The 18,762-nt window shown below is 56.9% G+C and overlaps 4 protein-coding genes across 4 annotated transcripts; 2 read left to right on the top strand and 2 right to left on the bottom strand.

Annotated features, from left to right (window-relative positions):
* Positions 1–321: 321 nt before the first annotated feature.
* On the bottom strand, positions 322–1,632 carry N7482_004754 (rRNA-binding ribosome biosynthesis protein RPF1; the record flags this gene model as incomplete). Its single annotated transcript, XM_056686879.1, has 1 exon — positions 322–1,632. One exon carries the CDS (start codon positions 1,630–1,632, stop codon positions 322–324), a length of 1,311 nt encoding a protein of 436 aa, XP_056545621.1.
* A 418-nt stretch (positions 1,633–2,050) lies between these two features.
* On the top strand, positions 2,051–6,523 carry N7482_004753 (uncharacterized protein; the record flags this gene model as incomplete). Its single annotated transcript, XM_056686878.1, has 5 exons — positions 2,051–3,638; positions 3,703–4,081; positions 4,220–4,236; positions 4,280–4,533; positions 4,598–6,523. 5 exons carry the CDS (start codon positions 2,051–2,053, stop codon positions 6,521–6,523), a joined length of 4,164 nt encoding a protein of 1,387 aa, XP_056545620.1.
* A 1,692-nt stretch (positions 6,524–8,215) lies between these two features.
* N7482_004752 (serine/threonine protein kinase CLA4) lies at positions 8,216–10,746 on the bottom strand (the record flags this gene model as incomplete). Its single annotated transcript, XM_056686877.1, has 2 exons — positions 8,216–8,728; positions 8,821–10,746. The coding sequence occupies 2 exons, from the start codon at positions 10,744–10,746 to the stop codon at positions 8,216–8,218; spliced, it is 2,439 nt and encodes an 812-aa protein (XP_056545619.1).
* Positions 10,747–13,078: 2,332 nt separating this feature from the next.
* On the top strand, positions 13,079–18,605 carry N7482_004751 (putative RNA polymerase II transcription elongation factor (Ctr9); the record flags this gene model as incomplete). Its single annotated transcript, XM_056686876.1, has 4 exons — positions 13,079–13,938; positions 14,028–14,394; positions 14,728–15,825; positions 15,906–18,605. 4 exons carry the CDS (start codon positions 13,079–13,081, stop codon positions 18,603–18,605), a joined length of 5,025 nt encoding a protein of 1,674 aa, XP_056545618.1.
* Positions 18,606–18,762: the final 157 nt, after the last annotated feature.

Below are 18,762 nucleotides of genomic sequence, written 5' to 3'. Positions count from 1 at the left end.
GTATTCAGACACATATCCGACTATGAATATAAAAAAAAAATCGATATAGAAGGAACATGGGTGGAATAGGTCGGGAGCTGGTAGTCTGATTAGGGTTCCATGGATGACTGTCCGCAACTCTACCACACTTCAAAAGTACAATCAATCGAATCAAACCTCGATCGAGGCATCTTATGTTCATTCGACATGTAGGGTATGTAAGATGCCCAGTAAATCATAACAATCACAGAAACCATGCTTTTGGATACTCCCCAAACCCCATGCGAAAGGAAATAAAAAAGATCCAGACAGGAAAAAACATGTACAAGCCGTCGCAGCGGCTTACAGCTGAAACTTGGTCCTCTCCTTCTCCATTCCACCCTTCCACTCCCACTCTTGCCCACTGGCCCGCTGGATACCTTTATCGACACGACGCAGCTTCAAGGTAAACCGAGGCCCGAGCTCCTGCAGACCAGTCCGGATGCCCTCCGCACCCTGCATCTCCTTCCCGTCGGCGCCAACAACCGCCTTCTCTGTCTCCCGCTTCTCACGGAAGACATACCGGTGGCGGCGCACAAAGATGTAATCACGCTGATTGTGCAGCGTGACAACCTGCCGTCCCTCAAAGTCCGGCTGCGGCGGGAACAGCGCCTGGAAGAGACGCGCAGAGAGCAGACCGAGCGGCGTGCGGAAGTTGTTTAGGATCAGCTCGGGCCAGTGTCCGGTCGCACGGCCGTGGCCGGGCAGCCGCTTGCCCTCGACCCAGTTGCTGATGGTGAAGTGGAAGGTCGGGCCGACGGGCAAGTGGACAATGGTCAGGCCGCTCGGTCGCTTCTGGTCCTCCTGCAGGACGACCACGGCGGTGAAGTTGCGGTTCGAGGCGAACTTGGAGATCTCGCGGATGGAGAACTTGTGCGAGTAGCGGTGTGCTGTGCGTCGGATGTACACGCTATTTGGGAACAGGTCGGTCAGGATATCGGCTTCGTCGTGGAGGGCCGAGTTGATGGCGGTGGTGATGAGGATTTTGGGGGTTGGAGGGGGCCCGGATGAGAAGAGCGAGGGGAATTTGGCCGCCAGTGCTTCTGGAGCGAGGTTCAAGTTTGTACTGCGGGTGGATTGCGATGGGCTGGTAGCTCGTTCGGTGGCAGTGGGCAGTGAGAACTCTTTGCGACCACGGCTCGAGTCTTTAACTGCGTCGGCGTTGTCCTTCTCATCTTCGTCTTCGTCCTCGTCCTCGTCCTCGTCGCTCGTTGCGATCATACTGTCGATAGACTCATTATCGGACTCCCCGTCGTCACTATCATCCTTGCCCTCTTCCAAAGGCCGGTTCAGCTCGTCCTCTTCTTCCTGCTTAGCCCGCTTGACGCGCTCAATGTCGACACTCAATCCCAGGCCATGCTCCTCGGCGTCGCTGTCGGCTTCGTCCCAGACACGCTTCCGATCAAGCGTCAAGGGGACATTGCGGCGCAGGCGTTCCTCCTTCAGCTTCGGGTTCTTGGCTTCTTCCTTCTTGAAGGCATAGCGCTCCTCTCGCCGCTCCGCGTCCTTGGCCCTCTTGCGCTTGATGTGCATCATCTTCCGGCGCAGCTTGTTGCCGGTCTTGATATCGGTGCCCGCATTAGGCGGCGGCCGCCCTCGGCCTTTCATAACCATAGCGAGGGAAAATCTGCTGGAGGGAACGGTGAATTTGGTGAGCGATCGTTCAAGCTCAAATTGACCTTAGCCCGATAAAATAAATTATTTCGGAATATCAATTCTCCGGCCTGGGCGCTCCGGCAACAACTTTAGATTTTGTTGATTGCAGCGTGGAAAATTGGAAAGACGAAAAAAGACGAAGAAGGAAGAGCGCATTCATTCGTTTTTTTGACTCAATCTTTTTGGAACTTTTACTTGAACTCTATTTGTCTGTGGTGTGTGCATTGGAAGTCCGAAGGGGGGCTTCTGCTGGTGGATGACTCAATTGCTGCCGCGCCTTTTCGTCCCCCGCTCTTTTCTTTCCCCTCTATCCACCCAGTTCAGGACTTTCACCTGCTCGACCGCGCTCCAGAAGAAGTCCAATCGCAACCCCAAGATGGCCACCGTCACCACCAAGACCGGCCAGGCGGTCGATCGCCTGGTCCTGGACTCCATGCTCCGCCGCCGCATGTTCTACACCCCCTCCTTCGAGATCTACGGTGGCGTGTCTGGTCTGTATGACTATGGCCCACCCGGCACCGCCCTGATCGCCAACATGACCGACCTGTGGCGCAAGCACTTTGTGCTAGAGGAGGATATGCTTGAGGTCGACTGCACCATGCTCACCCCCCACGAGATCCTCAAAACCAGCGGGCACGTGGATAAATTCGCCGACTGGATGTGCAAGGATCCCAAGACTGGCGAGATTTTCCGCGCCGACCACCTGGTGGAGGAGGTTCTGGAGAACCGGTTAAAGGGGGACAAGGAGGCGCGCGGCCAGAAGGTCGAGGTTGACGCCGAGAAGGAGGCCAAGAAGAAGAAGAAGTCGAAGGGCGAGACCAAGGCTGTCAAGCTGGACGACGCTTTGGTCCAGGAGTACGAGTCAACTCTTGCTCAGATCGACAACTTCGGCGGCCCCGAGCTCGAGGAGATCATCAAGAAGTATGATATTCGCAATCCCGCCACCGACGGCAAGGTCGAGCCCCCCGTCTCCTTCAACCTTATGTTCCAAACCTCCATTGGTCCCAGCAGCAACATGCCGGGCTACCTGCGGCCCGAGACTGCCCAGGGCCAGTTCCTGAACTTCCAGAAGCTGCTTGAATTTAACCAGCAGGGCATGCCGTTCGCATCTGCTTCCATTGGCAAGTCTTTCCGTAACGAGATTTCGCCCCGTGCTGGTCTGCTACGTGTGCGCGAGTTCCTCATGGCCGAGATTGAGCACTACGTCGACCCCGAGGGTGGCAAGAAGCACCCCCGCTTCGCCGAGGTCAAGGACATTGAGATGTCCCTGCTTGATCGCCACGTGCAGCTGTCTGGCAGCACCAAGACCACCAAGATGACCATCGGCAAGGCTGTTGAGACTGGTCTGGTCGACAACGAGACCTTGGGTTACTTCCTGGCCCGTATCCAGCTGTTCCTGCAGAAGTTGGGTGTTGACTACAACAAGCTGCGCTTCCGCCAGCACATGGCCAACGAGATGGCCCACTACGCTGCGGACTGTTGGGACGCGGAGCTGCAGACCAGCTATGGCTGGATTGAGTGTGTCGGCTGTGCCGATCGTAGCGCTTACGATTTGACCGTGCACAAGAACAAGACTGGTGCCCCGCTGGTCGTCCGTGAGACCAGATCCGAGCCCCTGCGCGTCGAGGAGTGGCAGATCGACCTTGACAAGAAGAAGTTCGGCCCCCGCTTCAAGAAGGACGCCAAGACTGTCGAGTCGGCCATTGACGCCCTGTCGCAGGAGCTGCGTGAGAAGCTGGCCCTGGATCTGGACCAGCAGGGCAAGATCGAGGTTGATATTGAGGGTGTTGGCTCTGGCAAGGTTGAGCTGGAGAAGGACCTGATCAAGATTGAGAAGCGCACTCGCGTGGAAAACGTCCGCGAGTACACCCCCAACGTCATCGAGCCGTCCTTCGGTATTGGTCGTATTATGTACAGCATGATCGAGCACGTCTACTGGTCGCGTGCTGGAGATGAAGCTCGTGGTGTAAGTGCCCTTTGCCGTTTCCACATCATGCTTTATTTACCATTTATACTAACGAGATCTAGGTCCTCTCCTTCCCCCGTCCATCGCCCCTACCAAGGTCCTGCTGGTCCCCCTCTCTACCAACCCCGCCTTCAAGCCTCTGACCCAGGACCTGAGCTCGAAGCTGCGCCGTCTGGGTGTCTCCAGCCGTGTGGACGACTCTTCCGCCAGCATTGGCAAGCGCTACGCCCGCAACGACGAGCTGGGTACCCCCTTCGGTATCACCGTCGACTTCCAGTCCGTCAAGGATAACACCTTCACCCTGCGCGACCGTGACACCACCAAGCAGGTGCGTGCCGGCGAGCAGGAGATCCTTCAGGCTCTTAAGTCTCTCGTCGATGGCGACGAGACCTGGGCAGATGTGGCCAAGCGCCTGCCCGAATTCACTGGACAGGAAGTCGAGTAGAGTGATGTAGAGTTGAGGGGAAGTTTTTTGTGGCATTTTAAAAAATATACACCATTTCTCTTTTTTTTTTCCAGCCTTTACATGATGATTGATTGATTGTTCATGATGTGACTGTCAGTCCATTACATATTCAGTTGGTCTGTGGTCCGAAGTAGGTCTCAGACCAATAGTGCTAGTTAGGCTTGTTTTTGTAGTTAAGCTCCGCGGAATCCCCCAATCCGGCCTACTGCGCCAAGAATCCGGGGCAACCTCGTCGCATCCTCCATCTGTCCTCTTTGCCCCAGGACAGAGCAAGTTCCACCTCAGAACGATGGCGCCCACAATCCATTCTGCCAAACTCACCCTCTCCTGCCCGCTATTCGCGGCAGACTTTGATCCGCGCAACAATGAACGGCTACTCGTTGGTGGCGGAGGCGGCGAAGGTCGCAGCGGAGTCGGGAACAAGATCGTAAGTGGCGCGTGCTTCAGCCTCGGGTTCTGGAACATCTCATCTCTAAGTACAGTCACACTAGTCTTTGATTGATGCGTCACGTCGGAATGAGATTACCGAGGCCGTGGTGCTCAACCTGTCGCGCGACGAAGATTCGGTGACGTCGCTCGCGGCAGCGCCACAGGTCGGCGATGAGGAGAGCTTGCTGGTTGTGCTGGCGGGCATCAACAGCTCTGTCGCAGAACAGAAGAAAAACAACAATGAGCATATGCGCTCTTTTCGGTTCGAAGCGCCGCAGAAGAAGAAGACTTTGATTAAGGTCAACTCGGCGGATGATGCGGAGCGGGAGGCCTCCAAAAGGGATAAGAAGGGAAAGAAGGACAACAAAGACAAGGAGAAGGTGGTAGAAGAAGTCATTCCTGGAAAAGCAAAGGAACTCTCACGCGCTTCGCTCTTCCGCCCAAAGGAACCCGGTGATACCTATCAACGAGTGCTGAGGCTGTCTCCTTGGAGCAGCCAGGATACCAGAGTCGGCGCTATTGCGACCGGTCTGTCACCGTCGGGAGAGGTTGTCTTCTTCCAAGTCACAGAACGCCCTACCGATTCGGACGTTATTGGCCGTATTCGTCTCGGCAGCCACGAAGAAGCGGAGGATGTGGACCTTGCCAGCCTCCAGCATGACCCCGAACAGAAGGGAGATGCCCGTGATAAATTCCGCGTGGCTTATACCAATGGCGTCGAGGTGATGGTCGGCGAGATCTCGTCATCCACTCGCTCTAATGCCGCTCCCGATGTCAACTGCGTCTTTACCATTCCTCTGCCCAGTAGCGGTGCCCGTGCTGCACGCCCCAAGTTCCGTGCTCTGCGCTTCCTGTCCCCAACCGCCCTGATCCTTCTCCAGAATGCCCCAGACCGCAGCGGTAGTGAGCTGGTCATCCTCCGCCTCCCAACAGTCAAAAACGGAAAGGCAACCATCCTACGTCGACGCAAGCTGCCCCGAGGCGTCAAGATCGGCCTGGGCCTTGACATCTGCTCGCTCGGCACAAACCCAGCCTGCCAGCAGCAAACTATCATCGCCGTCAGCGGCAGTGACAACTCCATTTCCCTCTGGACTCTAGAGTTCGGTCCAAACAAAGGCTACGGCGCCATCCGGCCGCACGCTACACTCCGCGACGTGCACCCCTTCTCCATGACGAAACTCGTCTTCTCCCCCTTCACCGCACCCGCCCACCCCATAACCCCCGACGTCCTCCCCCAAAAAGTCAAACTCGCTTCCATCAGCATGGGCAACACCGTTGTCGTCCACACCCTCCCACTCTCCCCCTTCCCCGCCTCCTCTCGCACCCCTCGCTACGTCCTGGCCCTACCGGGCCCCTCTGAGTTCTGGGAAGGCCTGTACTTCAGCCTCGTGCTGCTCTGTTCGCTCTTCCTCATCATAGGGACGATGCTCGCCTTCACCGAAATCCGCGGCGGCACCCCGCCCGTCCTCGGTGTTACGCAGTGGCTTCCGCCGTCCTGGCGCAGTGCCATCGCGAACGAGTACACTCCGCCCGCGCCGGGCAAGGGCTCGTATATCGACTACCTGCTCTCGCCCAAGGGCCACGACGCACTCCCCGCTGTGCGGACCGTCCCGGACGCAAGCCAGATCGAGAGGTTAAAGGATATCCTGGACCGGGTACACAGCGCTGGCGCTGCGCCGGCTGATATCGAAACTGTCAGTCCGCGGGCTCTGTCTGTTATTGTGCGCTGCCATGACGGCCAGAACGCGGAGCAGAGCATCATCGTCGAGACGGCGTCTTCCCATCGCGTTTTCGGAGATGAATCCTCCGAGGCGCACAAGCTCCGTGCTTGGAGGGATCTCAACGCTGCGGACCAGCTTGCGTGGAAACAGCGTTTGGCAGATGCCGGCCGCTGGGCTGCGAGTGAGGGTGAGACTGTGTTGCAGGGTGTGTTGTTTGGCGAGGCCTGTGGGCAGCTGCATCATGCGGTCCAAGAGGGCTTGCCTTGATTTAAGCCTGGTTGGATGACCGATGACGTTGTTCTTTGGCTTTGGTTTGGGTTGGGGATTTGATGGATTGACTGACGCTGACGCTGTCTTGGATTGTATGAATTGTGCTATATATCTTTCCTTCTCTATGATAGATGACTGACTACTTTACTTGGTATACATTTTGTTTTTAACATTCTGCAAATGATCAATTTTCAGCTGCTGAACAATTACCCTAGTTGTTTCCCAAGGCTGTTTGGGGTAGGCAGGTGGTCGGATTTCGGTTCGCACGTGGTGATTAGCTACATGCAGGCTATTCCTTTATTGTCAGCCCTTCTCGAGTAGTGGCAGCGAGCTACATTGATATCACTGTGGAGGTTCGACGCAACGACAGTTCTTGCCGGTTGCTTCCGACTACGTCAGTTGGTTTTTCTTCTTGGATCACTCAACTGAGAAAGTCAAAAAGTTTCATTTTGCATGGAGCATGCGATACACTCTCTTGGTTTCGCAAGCTTAAGCTTTTAGCATCGAGAATACGTTCGAAACACGCTGTTAGCTAGACTAATAGCTATGCACATCGCCAACTACCAACGAACAAGGAAGCGTGACATCATGACAGTGGGTTCTCTCAAGCATCTAGCAACAGCCACTGGAAGGTACAGTGGACAACAGCAGTATCTCGTCTTCAAAAGCCCACCTGTTCGACGTCAACGTTCGGTGTGCTCCTATCTTATCTATCGATAAAATCTCCAAGCTTCCCTTTGCGGGGATATAATTCTCAGTCTAAATTTGCAAGTTCAATTCATCCTGATTCATCGCAAGAGCAAAGCAAAGCACGGCAAATTAAATAACAACGCTTTCGTGCGTACGCCTCAGAAATGGGACAAAAGCAAGACAGAATTATGCTAGATCCGTCAAGATCAACGTTAAGGGTGCATCCAACTAGAACTGGAACCGAAGACTAGGACTAGAACGTGGGTCATTGCAGGAGAGCTGAGCTTCGCATCAATGCCGTGACGGACATTTTTACCTTTACCATACTTGTCAAGCCCAGGCTCAGGTATTCAGGAGGCGGATCGGATTGGATGGAAAGTGGAATGGAGAATGTAAGATGTCTTGTCTTTTGTGCAGGTCAACTCGGGTCGAGGACGGGAATTATCATAGACGCGAACTGGACAGTATTGGAGATGGAAAGGGACTTGAAATGGGAGGCAGAATCAAGATCAGCATCGCACGAAGACGATTGGGAATGAAAATGAAAATTCAACGACAACGCCGATTACCCGCGCCGGGTGTTCTGTATGGTGCAGAAAGGATTGGGGGAAGGCAGGCAAGGCAGAGTCAAGAGGCAGAGCAGAGCGAGCATGGACATGAAACACAGCGCAGCGCAGAGAAAGCGTCAGCTTGATCGAATTGTTGGTCGGCTCAAAATGAGCCGAGGGTGGGGGAAATGTAACGGAATGTGATGTGCCGGCCGATGCAGGTTTCGTAAGTGAGATGAAAAAGGAACGTGTCTAAACCGGAGGCGTGTTTAAATCGGACCCATATGTGCGCAGAACAAATCTCCAAGGTGGTCAGTCAACTTTTGTGGGTGTGGCTTGAGGAAGGCGGGTTGGGTATGGATTGAATTGGAGTAGGTGGCGGGTCGTAACGTGGGGAGAGAGGCTTTTCTCATATGCCCGAGGGAGAAACAAGGTTGACATGACAGGCCATTTACTGGCCATTGGCCTTCTTCCAACGCAGGAGTTCGGCCAGGCTTGCCAGGCTGCAGCCGGTCTGGAGGAACTCGTGCGCCAGCAGCTCGTCGGCCGTGGCGCGGCTGCGGACGTCTACGCAGAGACACACACTCAGGAAGGACTTCAGTTCCTTGCTGAGCTTCTCGGGTTTCTTCAGGCGGGGAGTGCCGTTGGTGGCAATCAAGTACAGGGCCTTGAGGGGCTCCTCGTTCAGGTATGGGGGCTCGGACTCGATCATCTCAATGGCCATGATGCCCAGAGACCAGCAGTCGACCTTGGGCCCGTACTCCTTCTGCTTAACCACCTCAGGGGCCATCCAGTAGGGGGTGCCGACCATGGTGGCGCGCTTGCTCTTGGACTCAGTCAGCTTGGCGCAGAAGCCGAAGTCAGTAATCTTGACATGGCCGACCCGGTCGAGTAGGACATTGTCACTCTTGATGTCACGGTGGATGATGTTCTGGCTGTGCAGGTGGGCCAGCCCCTTGCAAGTCTGAAAGAGAGAAAGGGCGAGGTTAGATTAAAAGGAACTTGTGTTGGAAGGACCAAAAGGGTTTTTGGGGGTGGGGGGGGGGGGTGCCATACCTCGTGGCAAATAGTTGCGATCTGGTTCTCCTGAATCACCTGGTTGTTGTCGATGACGTCCGTCAACGCACCACCCTCCATGAACTCCATCACTACCCAAAGCTCATTGCTCGATTCCTGCAAGAATGAATCGAGGAAGTTGACAATGTTGGCATGCTGGCTGTCCTTCATGACAATGATTTCGTTCACAATCAGCTCCTTGCGAGGCTGACTGCGCAGATCCATCTGCTTAATGGCCACCTGGCATCGCGGGCCGTACTGTCGATACAGCTCATGGGCCACAGCCGATGTCGCATTCTCCTTAACCCGAGCCACATACACGGACCCAGATGCACCCTGGCCAATCTTCCGCTGCTTGCTGTACGATTCATTGGGGTTATCCTTGGACACCACGGACCGCAAGCGGTCCATCACTTCATTTTCGGTCATAGCCGACATGCGCACCTCCTTCTGGCGCGGCTCGGGCTTCTTGGTCAGGGCGGCCTCCGCCTGGCGGACACCGTCGGGGACGGCCTGCTGCTTCGTACCGGCCTGCTTATTAGCAACATTCAGCGGCTTCACAGCCTGGACCGGAGCGGGTAGGCGAGTCGGAGGAGGCCCTTGCTGACCCTTGCTGCCATTGTTCTGGGGCTGGCGGCTGGACGATGCCTGCGACCTGGGGTCATTGGCCGGGTAGCGGGAAGGCGAGCCTTGATTCTCCTCGCTTCGAGAACCGGCGCCACCAGGAGTACGGAGCGGACCTTGTCCATAGGGACTCTGCGACGACGGAGGAGCAGGTGCCGGGCGTTGGGCAGTCAGTTGTCGGGGGTCTTGCCCTCCGGGAGCCCGAGCTCCAGCGCCGGGAGCCTGGGGAGCCGGACGACTTGGCTGATAGCGGTTGTTCATGGCTGGATCAGAGCCACCATAGCCACCAACTTCCTGCTTGACCAGGGGAACACGGGTCTGGGGAATGGATGCATTATATGCGGCATCTTCCTTACGACGCTGCTCCTCTTCCACACGACGGCGCTCCTGCTCTGCCAGTTGCTTCATACGTTCTAATTGTTGCTGCTGTTCGGCCGCACGATCTGAATCCGGACCTTGCTGACTGGGTGACGAGGTAGCGGAACGCATGGAACCCTCCATGGAGGGTTTCGACTGCCCACTATCGAGGCGCTGCAGGGGTCCTGGTGGGGGAGGGCGGGGAGGCGCAATGGAGCTCCCCACGGCATTGCTCGCAAGCGGCTTGGCTTGCGCACCACCGGGGCCGTTCAGACCGGCATAGTATTGCGGGTTCTGCTCCCGCATCTTGATATCAGAGTAAAACTCGAGGACCTCAATCACAGCCTGCGGGTTCTTCTTGTAGTCCTCCTTGGTAATGGCGGAGGCCGTCAGCAATTTCTCCCACTCGGGAGGCAAGCCCACAAAGGCACCGGTTTGCGGGTCGAAGCCGACATGAACTCGGTGACTGAAGTTGGTGGGGTTGCTGACACCACCCATGCCGGGGCAGCGCTCGTAGATCTTATCAATCCACTCATAGATTTCATCGTCGGATTTGACCTCGCAGGTGATGGTTTTGGTGGGCACATCGCGGGTGAGCATGGCGGTTTTAGACGATGCATCCTTGGGATTGGCCATGCGGGTGATTTCAAAGGCCATCTTGGATTCCTCTGAGCGCGTGACGCCGGTGACGGTCGAGAGCGGGAACGCGAGAACCACCTTGCCCGATTCGTTCTTGAGAAACTCAATCTTGTAATCGCGCAGGATCAGGTACCGCTGGTTCCATGTCGCCAGAAACTTGTCTTCCTTGCAACGCACGAAACCCTCCTTGATGATGGCGATTCCGCCCTGGCCCGTTTGAGCCCGCGCCAGGCTCGGAGTACTGGTGTTGGGGAACAGCGAGAGATTGCCGCCGGGACCGGGGGTGCTGGGCGAGTTCAAGGACATCTGACTAAATGAGGTGGCCACATTGTTGTTGGTGGGGAGGGTCAACTTGGGACGATCAGTCGGGGGGCGGGGGCCGGCCCCGGATTCATGAACTGATCCGGCGAGTACATGGTGCTGCTACTGAGGAAGGAGAGAACAAGATAAGTGTCAAGCCCATGCGACCAAAAGAAGAACCCCCAGATGGCTGTGAGGTGAGGGAAGGGAAGGAGGGGGGGGGGGAGGGGGCACGACTTACTTGCCGTATGAGGCCATCTTTCCGGAATCAGGGACGTCGCGAAAGAGAGAAGTAACTGGCGCGCCGAGACCTCCTGAGGCCCCTCGAGGCTAGCGGCTCTGTTTCCGCCACGGATAGAAGAGTCGGGTTGCCCGCACGTTCAGGGCAGCCAATCTGGCTAGGGGTTGTTAGACAGGATTGAAACGACGGAGGGGCGGACACGGGGTGGCCCCGAGCGGGAAGTCGCTTACCTGTCGTGGGAAGGGGGGCGAAAAGGAGCGGCCCTCGCACTGCGAGGACTGCTCAACAATCAGATCGCAAAAGCCAAATAGAAAAAAAAAAATGCGAGGGGAATTGCGTTTGAGATGGTGGGGAGGGGAAGGAGGAGGAGGATAAAAGGGGGGGTGGTGGAGCGGCGACGACTTGGTGAGTTGACGGGGATGGGGGCAGTCGATCTCCCCTGATATCTACGGAGCCGATCGTATGCTTTGGGCGTCAACTGGCCCAGCTGGTCCAGCTGGCCCGGCTGGGCTAGCCGGACAGGCTCACCTGTCCTGCGAATTGCTAGAGGGCCCTGGACCCGTTTCAATCTACAGAAAACAGCGCTCTGCCAATCAACGGGCCATTGAGGCGGGCGGGACCCACGGGTCGGTTTGGTTTCTGGAAGCCCCGTCTGGACTGCCAGGAACAATGGAAGCACGCATCCAAGGATGCGCTAGGCCGGGAGTGCCAGATTACGCCAAGGGAGACGACACTGTGGAGTATCCTGCGAGCATATCGAGAAGCGAGATAGCCGTGATGTATACTGTTCGGAGGGCATAGTTTACCTCGTCCACGGATCTCTGTGAAGTATCTCAAGGGATCTCAAGGGATGCGCCCACAGACAAAGCACTCGTCCACCCTAGTCCATTCCCGTCCTTGTCCGCCACGCATCTCCCATTCCATGAGCCTCCTTTGTGAATCAGCAGGTGAACGAACCCTGTCCACATTCTCCCTTTGGGCCCATGCTGGCCACTCTCGAGCTTCATTTCTCCTCCCCGGCCGCAGCCGAGATGGATGTGAGCCCCCACGCTAAGGGACTAGCAATTTCAACCTCAAGGCAGGAATAGATCATGTAGCCCGACCAGTACAAATGTAATAGCAGAGTAGATAGGGGCTAGGCTGTGCATTGATGCTGCGACGACTTCTATATACTTCAGATGATGCCAACTACGCCGAGGCCCTGACGGTCCCGCCATCCATTCTAGCCCAGGAAGTTTGCTGCTATGTGCGGTTCACTGGACCCTGGATCCTGGACACGGTCATCTCCTCGTGAGATGATGTTAAACGACTCCCTACTCGCGGCTGATACATCGTCGATATCGCATACCAGCCGCGTGGCGATAGCAAGCTTTACGCATGCCGTAAACCAGGCTGTCTTCAGCCTGAGCGGGTGGATGGTCGTCCCCATTCGCTTCGAAAGTCAGCCCTCAACCTCGTGTCCTGTGGGCTGCAGGAGCCAGCGCCTTCCGGTGGCTTGGACCCTTGGCCAGCCACTGCCAGGCGGTGCTCCCACTGAGCGGATCTCGTGATGTGCGGGGATGAGTCGCACCTCAGGAACAGGCAGGCGATCTCGCGACGGCAGTGCCGGAAGCCCGGCGTGGTGTCGTAGGTACGCGATCGCTGGGCACCACGTTGGCGCGCTCGTGGTTCTAGCGGTGGGGTCGCTGCGAGGCCGACCGACTGAACAAGAGATTCAAGCCCCACCGCCCGCGAGCTCTGACGTTATTACGTAGCTTGGCCGCGCAGTCCACGAGACCGCATCGCTCCCAGACCGGCCCGCGCCCGCGATGGCGACTCAGGAACCATAAACCTCCTCTCCCCGCCTTATCCGCCTTTTCTCCCTCCTCCTTCCCCCTCGCCTCCTTTGGGACCGACACCCTCGTTAGAAGCCCGAGGGCAGTCACCGCCCGTGCTATCGCGCCCCGCCATCCGCCGTGTCCCGAGACAAGACACTCGCACCCTGGCTTCTCTGCCGCTCCCAAGAGCTATACAGCTCTCTAGGTCCGACTACTCTTGCCCTAGAGCTTCTTGATCGAAAGGACGGACGAACCACGCCACACTCGGCTTCATCCAACTATGAATTCAGCGGAGGCCCGCCAACGTAAGCCTCCGCCCGCGAAGGATACGAGTGAGCTTCAAAAGCACTCGACCCAACCACTCGGCGAACCGCGCCTCAAATATGGCATCCCGATGCAAATCGCCCGCTCCCTGGCAATGGCCGCCTGGTTCGACTGTTGCTGCGTCGTCATCATGGCCACCCAGCTCGTCGGCGCTCCGTTGTACCTAATCCACAAGGACTGGTACTACTCGTACATGGCCTATACCAAACAGAACTTTGGACTGGTAATCACCGCTCTGACGGAGTATGGCTGCCCCACCCTCCTCCGGGTCAGTGGGGACGAGAGTGTTCGGGGTCAACTGCATTTGTCTGAGGATGGCATGCTGCAGGCCCAGTTTCCAGAGCGTCTCGTTCTGATTGCGAACCACCAGGTTTATACCGACTGGATCTATCTGTGGTGGTTTGCCTATACCAATGTCATGCACGGCCGCATCTTCATCATCTTGAAGGAGTCGCTCAAGTATATTCCCGTCATGGGCCAGGGCATGATGTTCTACGGGTTTATTTTTATGGCCCGGAAATGGCAGTCCGACAAACCGCGCCTCCAGCACCGCTTGGAGAAGCTCAAAACGCGGCTTTCGGGCTCCAAGTCGGGCAAGTCGCAGTATGACCCGATGTGGCTGCTGATTTTCCCTGAGGGGACCAATCTGTCTCTCAATACCAAGCGGCGGAGCGATGAATTCGGTCAGAAGCAGGGCTATCCGCCTTTGAAGCATGAGATCCTGCCTCGTTCAACGGGTCTGTTCTTCTGTCTCCAGCAGCTGCGGGGAACCGTCGACTATGTGTACGACAGCACGATTGCGTACGAGGGGCCGCCGTAGGTTTCTTCTTAGCCCTACCAGTACCACATACTTTTCTGGTTTGAACGCTGATGGCTGACCTGATTTCTTTTTTTTTACCTTGCAGAACGGGCAGCTACCCGGACAAGTACTTCACTCTCCGCTCCACATACGTCCGGGGACGGCCACCAACCTCGGTCAACATGCACTGGAGGCGCTTTGCTGTCGCAGACATCCCCCTCGACGACCAGAACGAATTCGATGAATGGCTGCGCGCTCGATGGGCTGAGAAAGACGAGCTTTTGGACCGCTACTTTGAGACGGGGAGATTCCCCTCCGAGCTGGCCGGCTCCATTGAGGCCAAGAAGGCCACCGAGGCGCAAACAGTGGCCATCTCCGCGGGCTATATAGAGTCATATGTTCGATTGCACCACTGGAGCGAGATTATCCAAATCTTCATTGTTCTGCTTGGCCTCGCATTTCTCTGCCGGGTTGTATGCAACTGTTCACGTTGATGTGGGGACTACTGGACACAATTCCCTTTTAATTTTGCTTTCGGGCGCTCATGACACGAAGACAAGCTCTAGAAAACAAGCTTCCACTTAGAACTTCAGAATGAATCTTCAACAATATTTCTATTAAGTGACAGGGTTTTGAAGGACATTTGCTTTGCTGTGTATCCCTCACGCGCTCTTCTCGTGTCGCGGGCGACCACTCTCGGTTTTGTCATGACAAGCCATGTGTAAGGAGGGCGGCCGTCTTGGGGTGAATGTGTGGCGGTGCAATCTGCACCAGCCACACCAAGCATCCCATTCTCAACTGACCAGCACGAACCTGCGAAGCTCCTCCGATTGCGCGTTGATTCCGGCCACCCGCCTTTCAGCCCTGAAGTGAACCGGCGCAAGTCTTCATTTGCTTCTCCTGTCAACCAAAGGGCTCTCTCACTCGACCATGAGTTAAGGGAGAGACCTTCTCCACCCACTACTCCTTCATCCTCCAGTCGCATCCCGCACCCCCGAGAGCGAGATACCATCACACCTCCTCCTTCCCTCGCGCCCCATCCAGTCCGGTGCGCTGCCACCGCATCCATGGCGCCTCTTGAGAATGGCCACGCCAATGGCTTGGATGGCGAGACCATCGCCGCCATCCGCTTCTCCGACATCCCCGACGCAATCGACATCCCGGCCTCCAGTTTCGACAGTGAGGTCGAAGTTAGTCTCCTCGATCTCCCGGAGGACCCGACTGAGCTTTGCACATTACTGGAGAATGAGCGGGCTGCGAAGAACTTTTGGGTCATCATTGCTCTGGCCTACGCGAAGCGCAAGCAGCTGGACCACGCCATCGATATTTTGAACAAGGGCCTGGTCTCCGTCGCCCACGGCGCTACCAAGGAGAAACTCGGACTGCTGGGCTGGATCTGCTGGCTGCTCATGCTGAAGAGCCGACAGGCGCCGCGTGTCGCGCCCGAAGGCGAACTGTACTCCGAAGCCAAGACGAAGGACCACTACCTGCAGCTGGCGACGTCCACGCTGAACGAGGCGTCTCGCCTGAACCCGGCCTACCCGCCTCTTTTCCTGGCGCGCGGTGTCCTGTGCCTTCTGCGAGCATCGCTATACCCGCCTCGCGCGGTGCGCCCCGGTGCCGTCGACACATCGGAGCGGGTGGAATCGCTGCGGCAGGCTTTGAAATGCTTCGAGGAGTCCTCCAAGGCCTTTGGTGGCCGCAACATCATGGCCATTCTGGGCCGCGCTCGTGCACTCTATATGCTGGGCAGATATGCCGACGCCCTGGCTGACTACCAGAAAGTCCTGATGCAAGTGCCTAACCTGACCGATCCCGATCCAAGAATTGGTCTGGGATGCTGCTTGTGGCAGCTGGGCTTCAAGGACCAGGCCAAGGCAGCTTGGGAGCGATCCCTGGCTCTGGTATGTTTTCCGCTAATGCATGCATGCTTTTTCCCTCGATCTCGCCTTTTCTAACTGAACGGCGCTTGCTTTACCGCTAGAACCCCGATTCCAAGGTCGCCAATATTCTCCTCGCAGTTTACTACCTCCACGACAGCTCCCGTCGCTCGACAACCGACCCCATGTTCGGCTCCTTGTACAAGATGGCCATGACCCAATACACGCAGAAGGCGTTCAAGTTGGATAAGGAATACCCGATGACCTGTGCCCTATTTGGCGGTTACTTCCTGCTTCGCAAAGCTTATCCGACGGTGGAAACCCTCGCCCGCAAAGCCATTGAACAGACAGACGTTATGCCTATCGCTAGTGACGGCTGGTATCTGCTCGGACGCAAGTCACACTACGAGGGCGACACCAGCCGCGCAACAGAGTTCTACAACCGTTCTGACCAAGCTCGCGGTGGCGGCGACAAGGGTTATTTGCCGGCTAAGTTCGGTGCCGTGCAGATGCAGGTTACTAACAAAGACTTTGATGGCGCCAAGTTCCGGCTTGAGAAGATCGTGCAGCAATCCAAGAATGCAGAGACTATGATGCTGTTGGGCGCACTCCATGCGGAGGAAGTCTTCGCCGCGCAGCGAGCTGGCAGCAAGGAAGACAAGTCAAATGAGGCGAAGAGGGCTATCACGCTCCTTGAGTCTGTACGCTCGATGTGGAAGGATGAGAAACAGAAACTCATCCCGGACGAATCGGTGCTGGTATATCTGGCTCGGCTTTATGAGAGCTCGGCGCCGGAGAAGAGCATGCAGTGCTTGACCCAGCTGGAGGAACTGCAGATCGCCAGCATTCCTGCCAGCGAGAGGCCGAATATCGAAGATGAAGATCAATTGAAGTCGACTCTGCGCGAGAGTCTGCCACCGCAGCTTCTGAACAATATGGGTTGCTTCCTCTACCAGAGTGAAAACATCGCCTTGGCCCGTGGCATGTTCCAGTCTGCCCTGAATGCCTGCGTTCAGTCGTCAGAGAGAGAAGATGGTACGGATAACGATGCCCTGGTTACTACTATCAGCTATAACCTGGGTCGAACCTACGAGGCTGCTGACCTGTGGGATGAGGCCAAGAAGGTCTACGAGGGTCTGCTTGAGCGCCACAGCGATTACACCGAGGCCAGTGCTCGTCTGACGTACATTGCCCTGCGTCAGAGTCCCACGGACGAGGGGCCCAAGAAGATCGCCAAGCTGTACGAGACCGATTCCACAAATCTAGAGGTTCGCTCTCTATTCGGATGGTACCTCAGCAAGTCCAAAAAGCGCGTGGCCAACCTGGCAGAAGATCCTGAACAGCGCCACTACAAGCACACCCTGCAATACCACGACAAGCATGACCGGTATGCTTTGACAGGCATGGGTAACGTGCACCTCCTGGTTGCCCGTGACATGCGCCGCGACACCGAGCAGGAGAAGGAAAAGCGCCGCAAGGTGTACCAGCGAGCCGTGGAATTCTTCGACAAGGCGCTGCAGCTGGATTCCAAGAACGCCTACGCCGCCCAGGGTGTAGCCATCGCCCTCGTAGACGACAGGAAAGATCACAGCAGTGCCGTGCACATCTTGTCTCGCGTCCGCGACGCCATCAAGGACCCAAGCGTCTACCTCAACCTCGGCCACGTCTACGCTGAGCTACGCCAGTTCTCCCGCTCAATCGAGCACTACGAAGCCGCGCTCGCCAAAGACCGCTCCCGCGACGTGCAAATCCTCGCCTGCCTCGGCCGCGTCTGGTGGCTGAAGGGCAAGCAGGAAGCCAACCTGCAAGCCATGAAAACAGCCCTCGACTACGCCACCCGCGCCCGCGCCGTCTCCCCAGATGCCCTGCACCTGCAGTTCAACGTCGCCTTCGTGCAGAACCAAATCGCCTCGCTGGCCTACGGCCTTCAGCCCACGCAGAAGACCCTCCAAGACGTCGAAGAAGCCGCTGAAGGCCTCAAAGAAGCTATCGACACCTTTGACCGCCTCTCGAAGGAGAAGTCCCCGCCCTACCCCGCGCAGACGCTCGAGCAGCGCGCTAACATGGGCCGCACTATCGCTAAGCAGCTGGACCGCGCGCTGCAGAGCCAGAAGGAGTACGAGGACAAGAACGCGACTAAGCTCCGCGAGGCACGTGAGGCGCGCGAGGCGGCTATCCGCGCCCGCGAGGAACAGGTCCGCAAGGCGCAGGAGGTCGAGGCTGAGCGGAAGCGGAAGATCGCCGCTGAGCGCGCGCAGATGGTCGAGGAGGCGCAGCGGCATGCTGTGCAGCGCGCAGAGGCAGATCGGGCGCGCGAGGAGGCCGAGTTCACCGAGGGTGACGATGGGGAAAAGGTGAAGCGGAAGAAGAAGGGCGGGAAGCGCAAGAAGAAGGGTGGCGATGACTTTATTGCAGCGGATGATGAGGGCGAGGCGGGAGACAGTGATGCTCCTGAGAGTGAGGGCGAGGCGGCGCCAAAGAAGAGGCGGCGGTTGGAGCGCCGGTCTGGTGGGAAGGCGCAGGGCAAGTTCAAGAGTAGTGAGGTCGTGGTTGACTCGGATGATGAGGAGGATGGTGATGCACCCGGGACGCCCGGGGAGGAGAAGGATGACCTTTTTGGTGAGGATGGAGATGAGGAGATGCAGAGTGGAGCGGAGGATGCTTCGCTGCGGAGACGTGGGAAGGTGTCTCGTCGGATTGAGGACGATGATGACGAGGAGGAGGAGGCGGCGGTGGATCAGGCTGCTGCTGGCGAGGACAATGACGACGAGGATCTCTTCGGCGATGATATGCAAGACGATTGAAACTGAGCGCACTGCTCGTCGGCTGTCATTTCCATCTCTCTGCCCTCCGCCGTTGACTCCCTGTCCTCTGTTCGCGTGTTCGCGTGTTTGCTGTTTCTTTTTCTTCTATCCATGTTTTTCTACATACCTCTGGCGTTGGCAAGAACGTCTTTTCTTA

This window comes from Penicillium canariense, assembly GCF_028826845.1.
Source record: "Penicillium canariense strain IBT 26290 chromosome Unknown utg000002l_segment0_segment0, whole genome shotgun sequence".
Taxonomy (NCBI): domain Eukaryota; kingdom Fungi; phylum Ascomycota; class Eurotiomycetes; order Eurotiales; family Aspergillaceae; genus Penicillium; species Penicillium canariense.
This window is presented reverse-complemented; position numbering and strand designations above follow the sequence as displayed.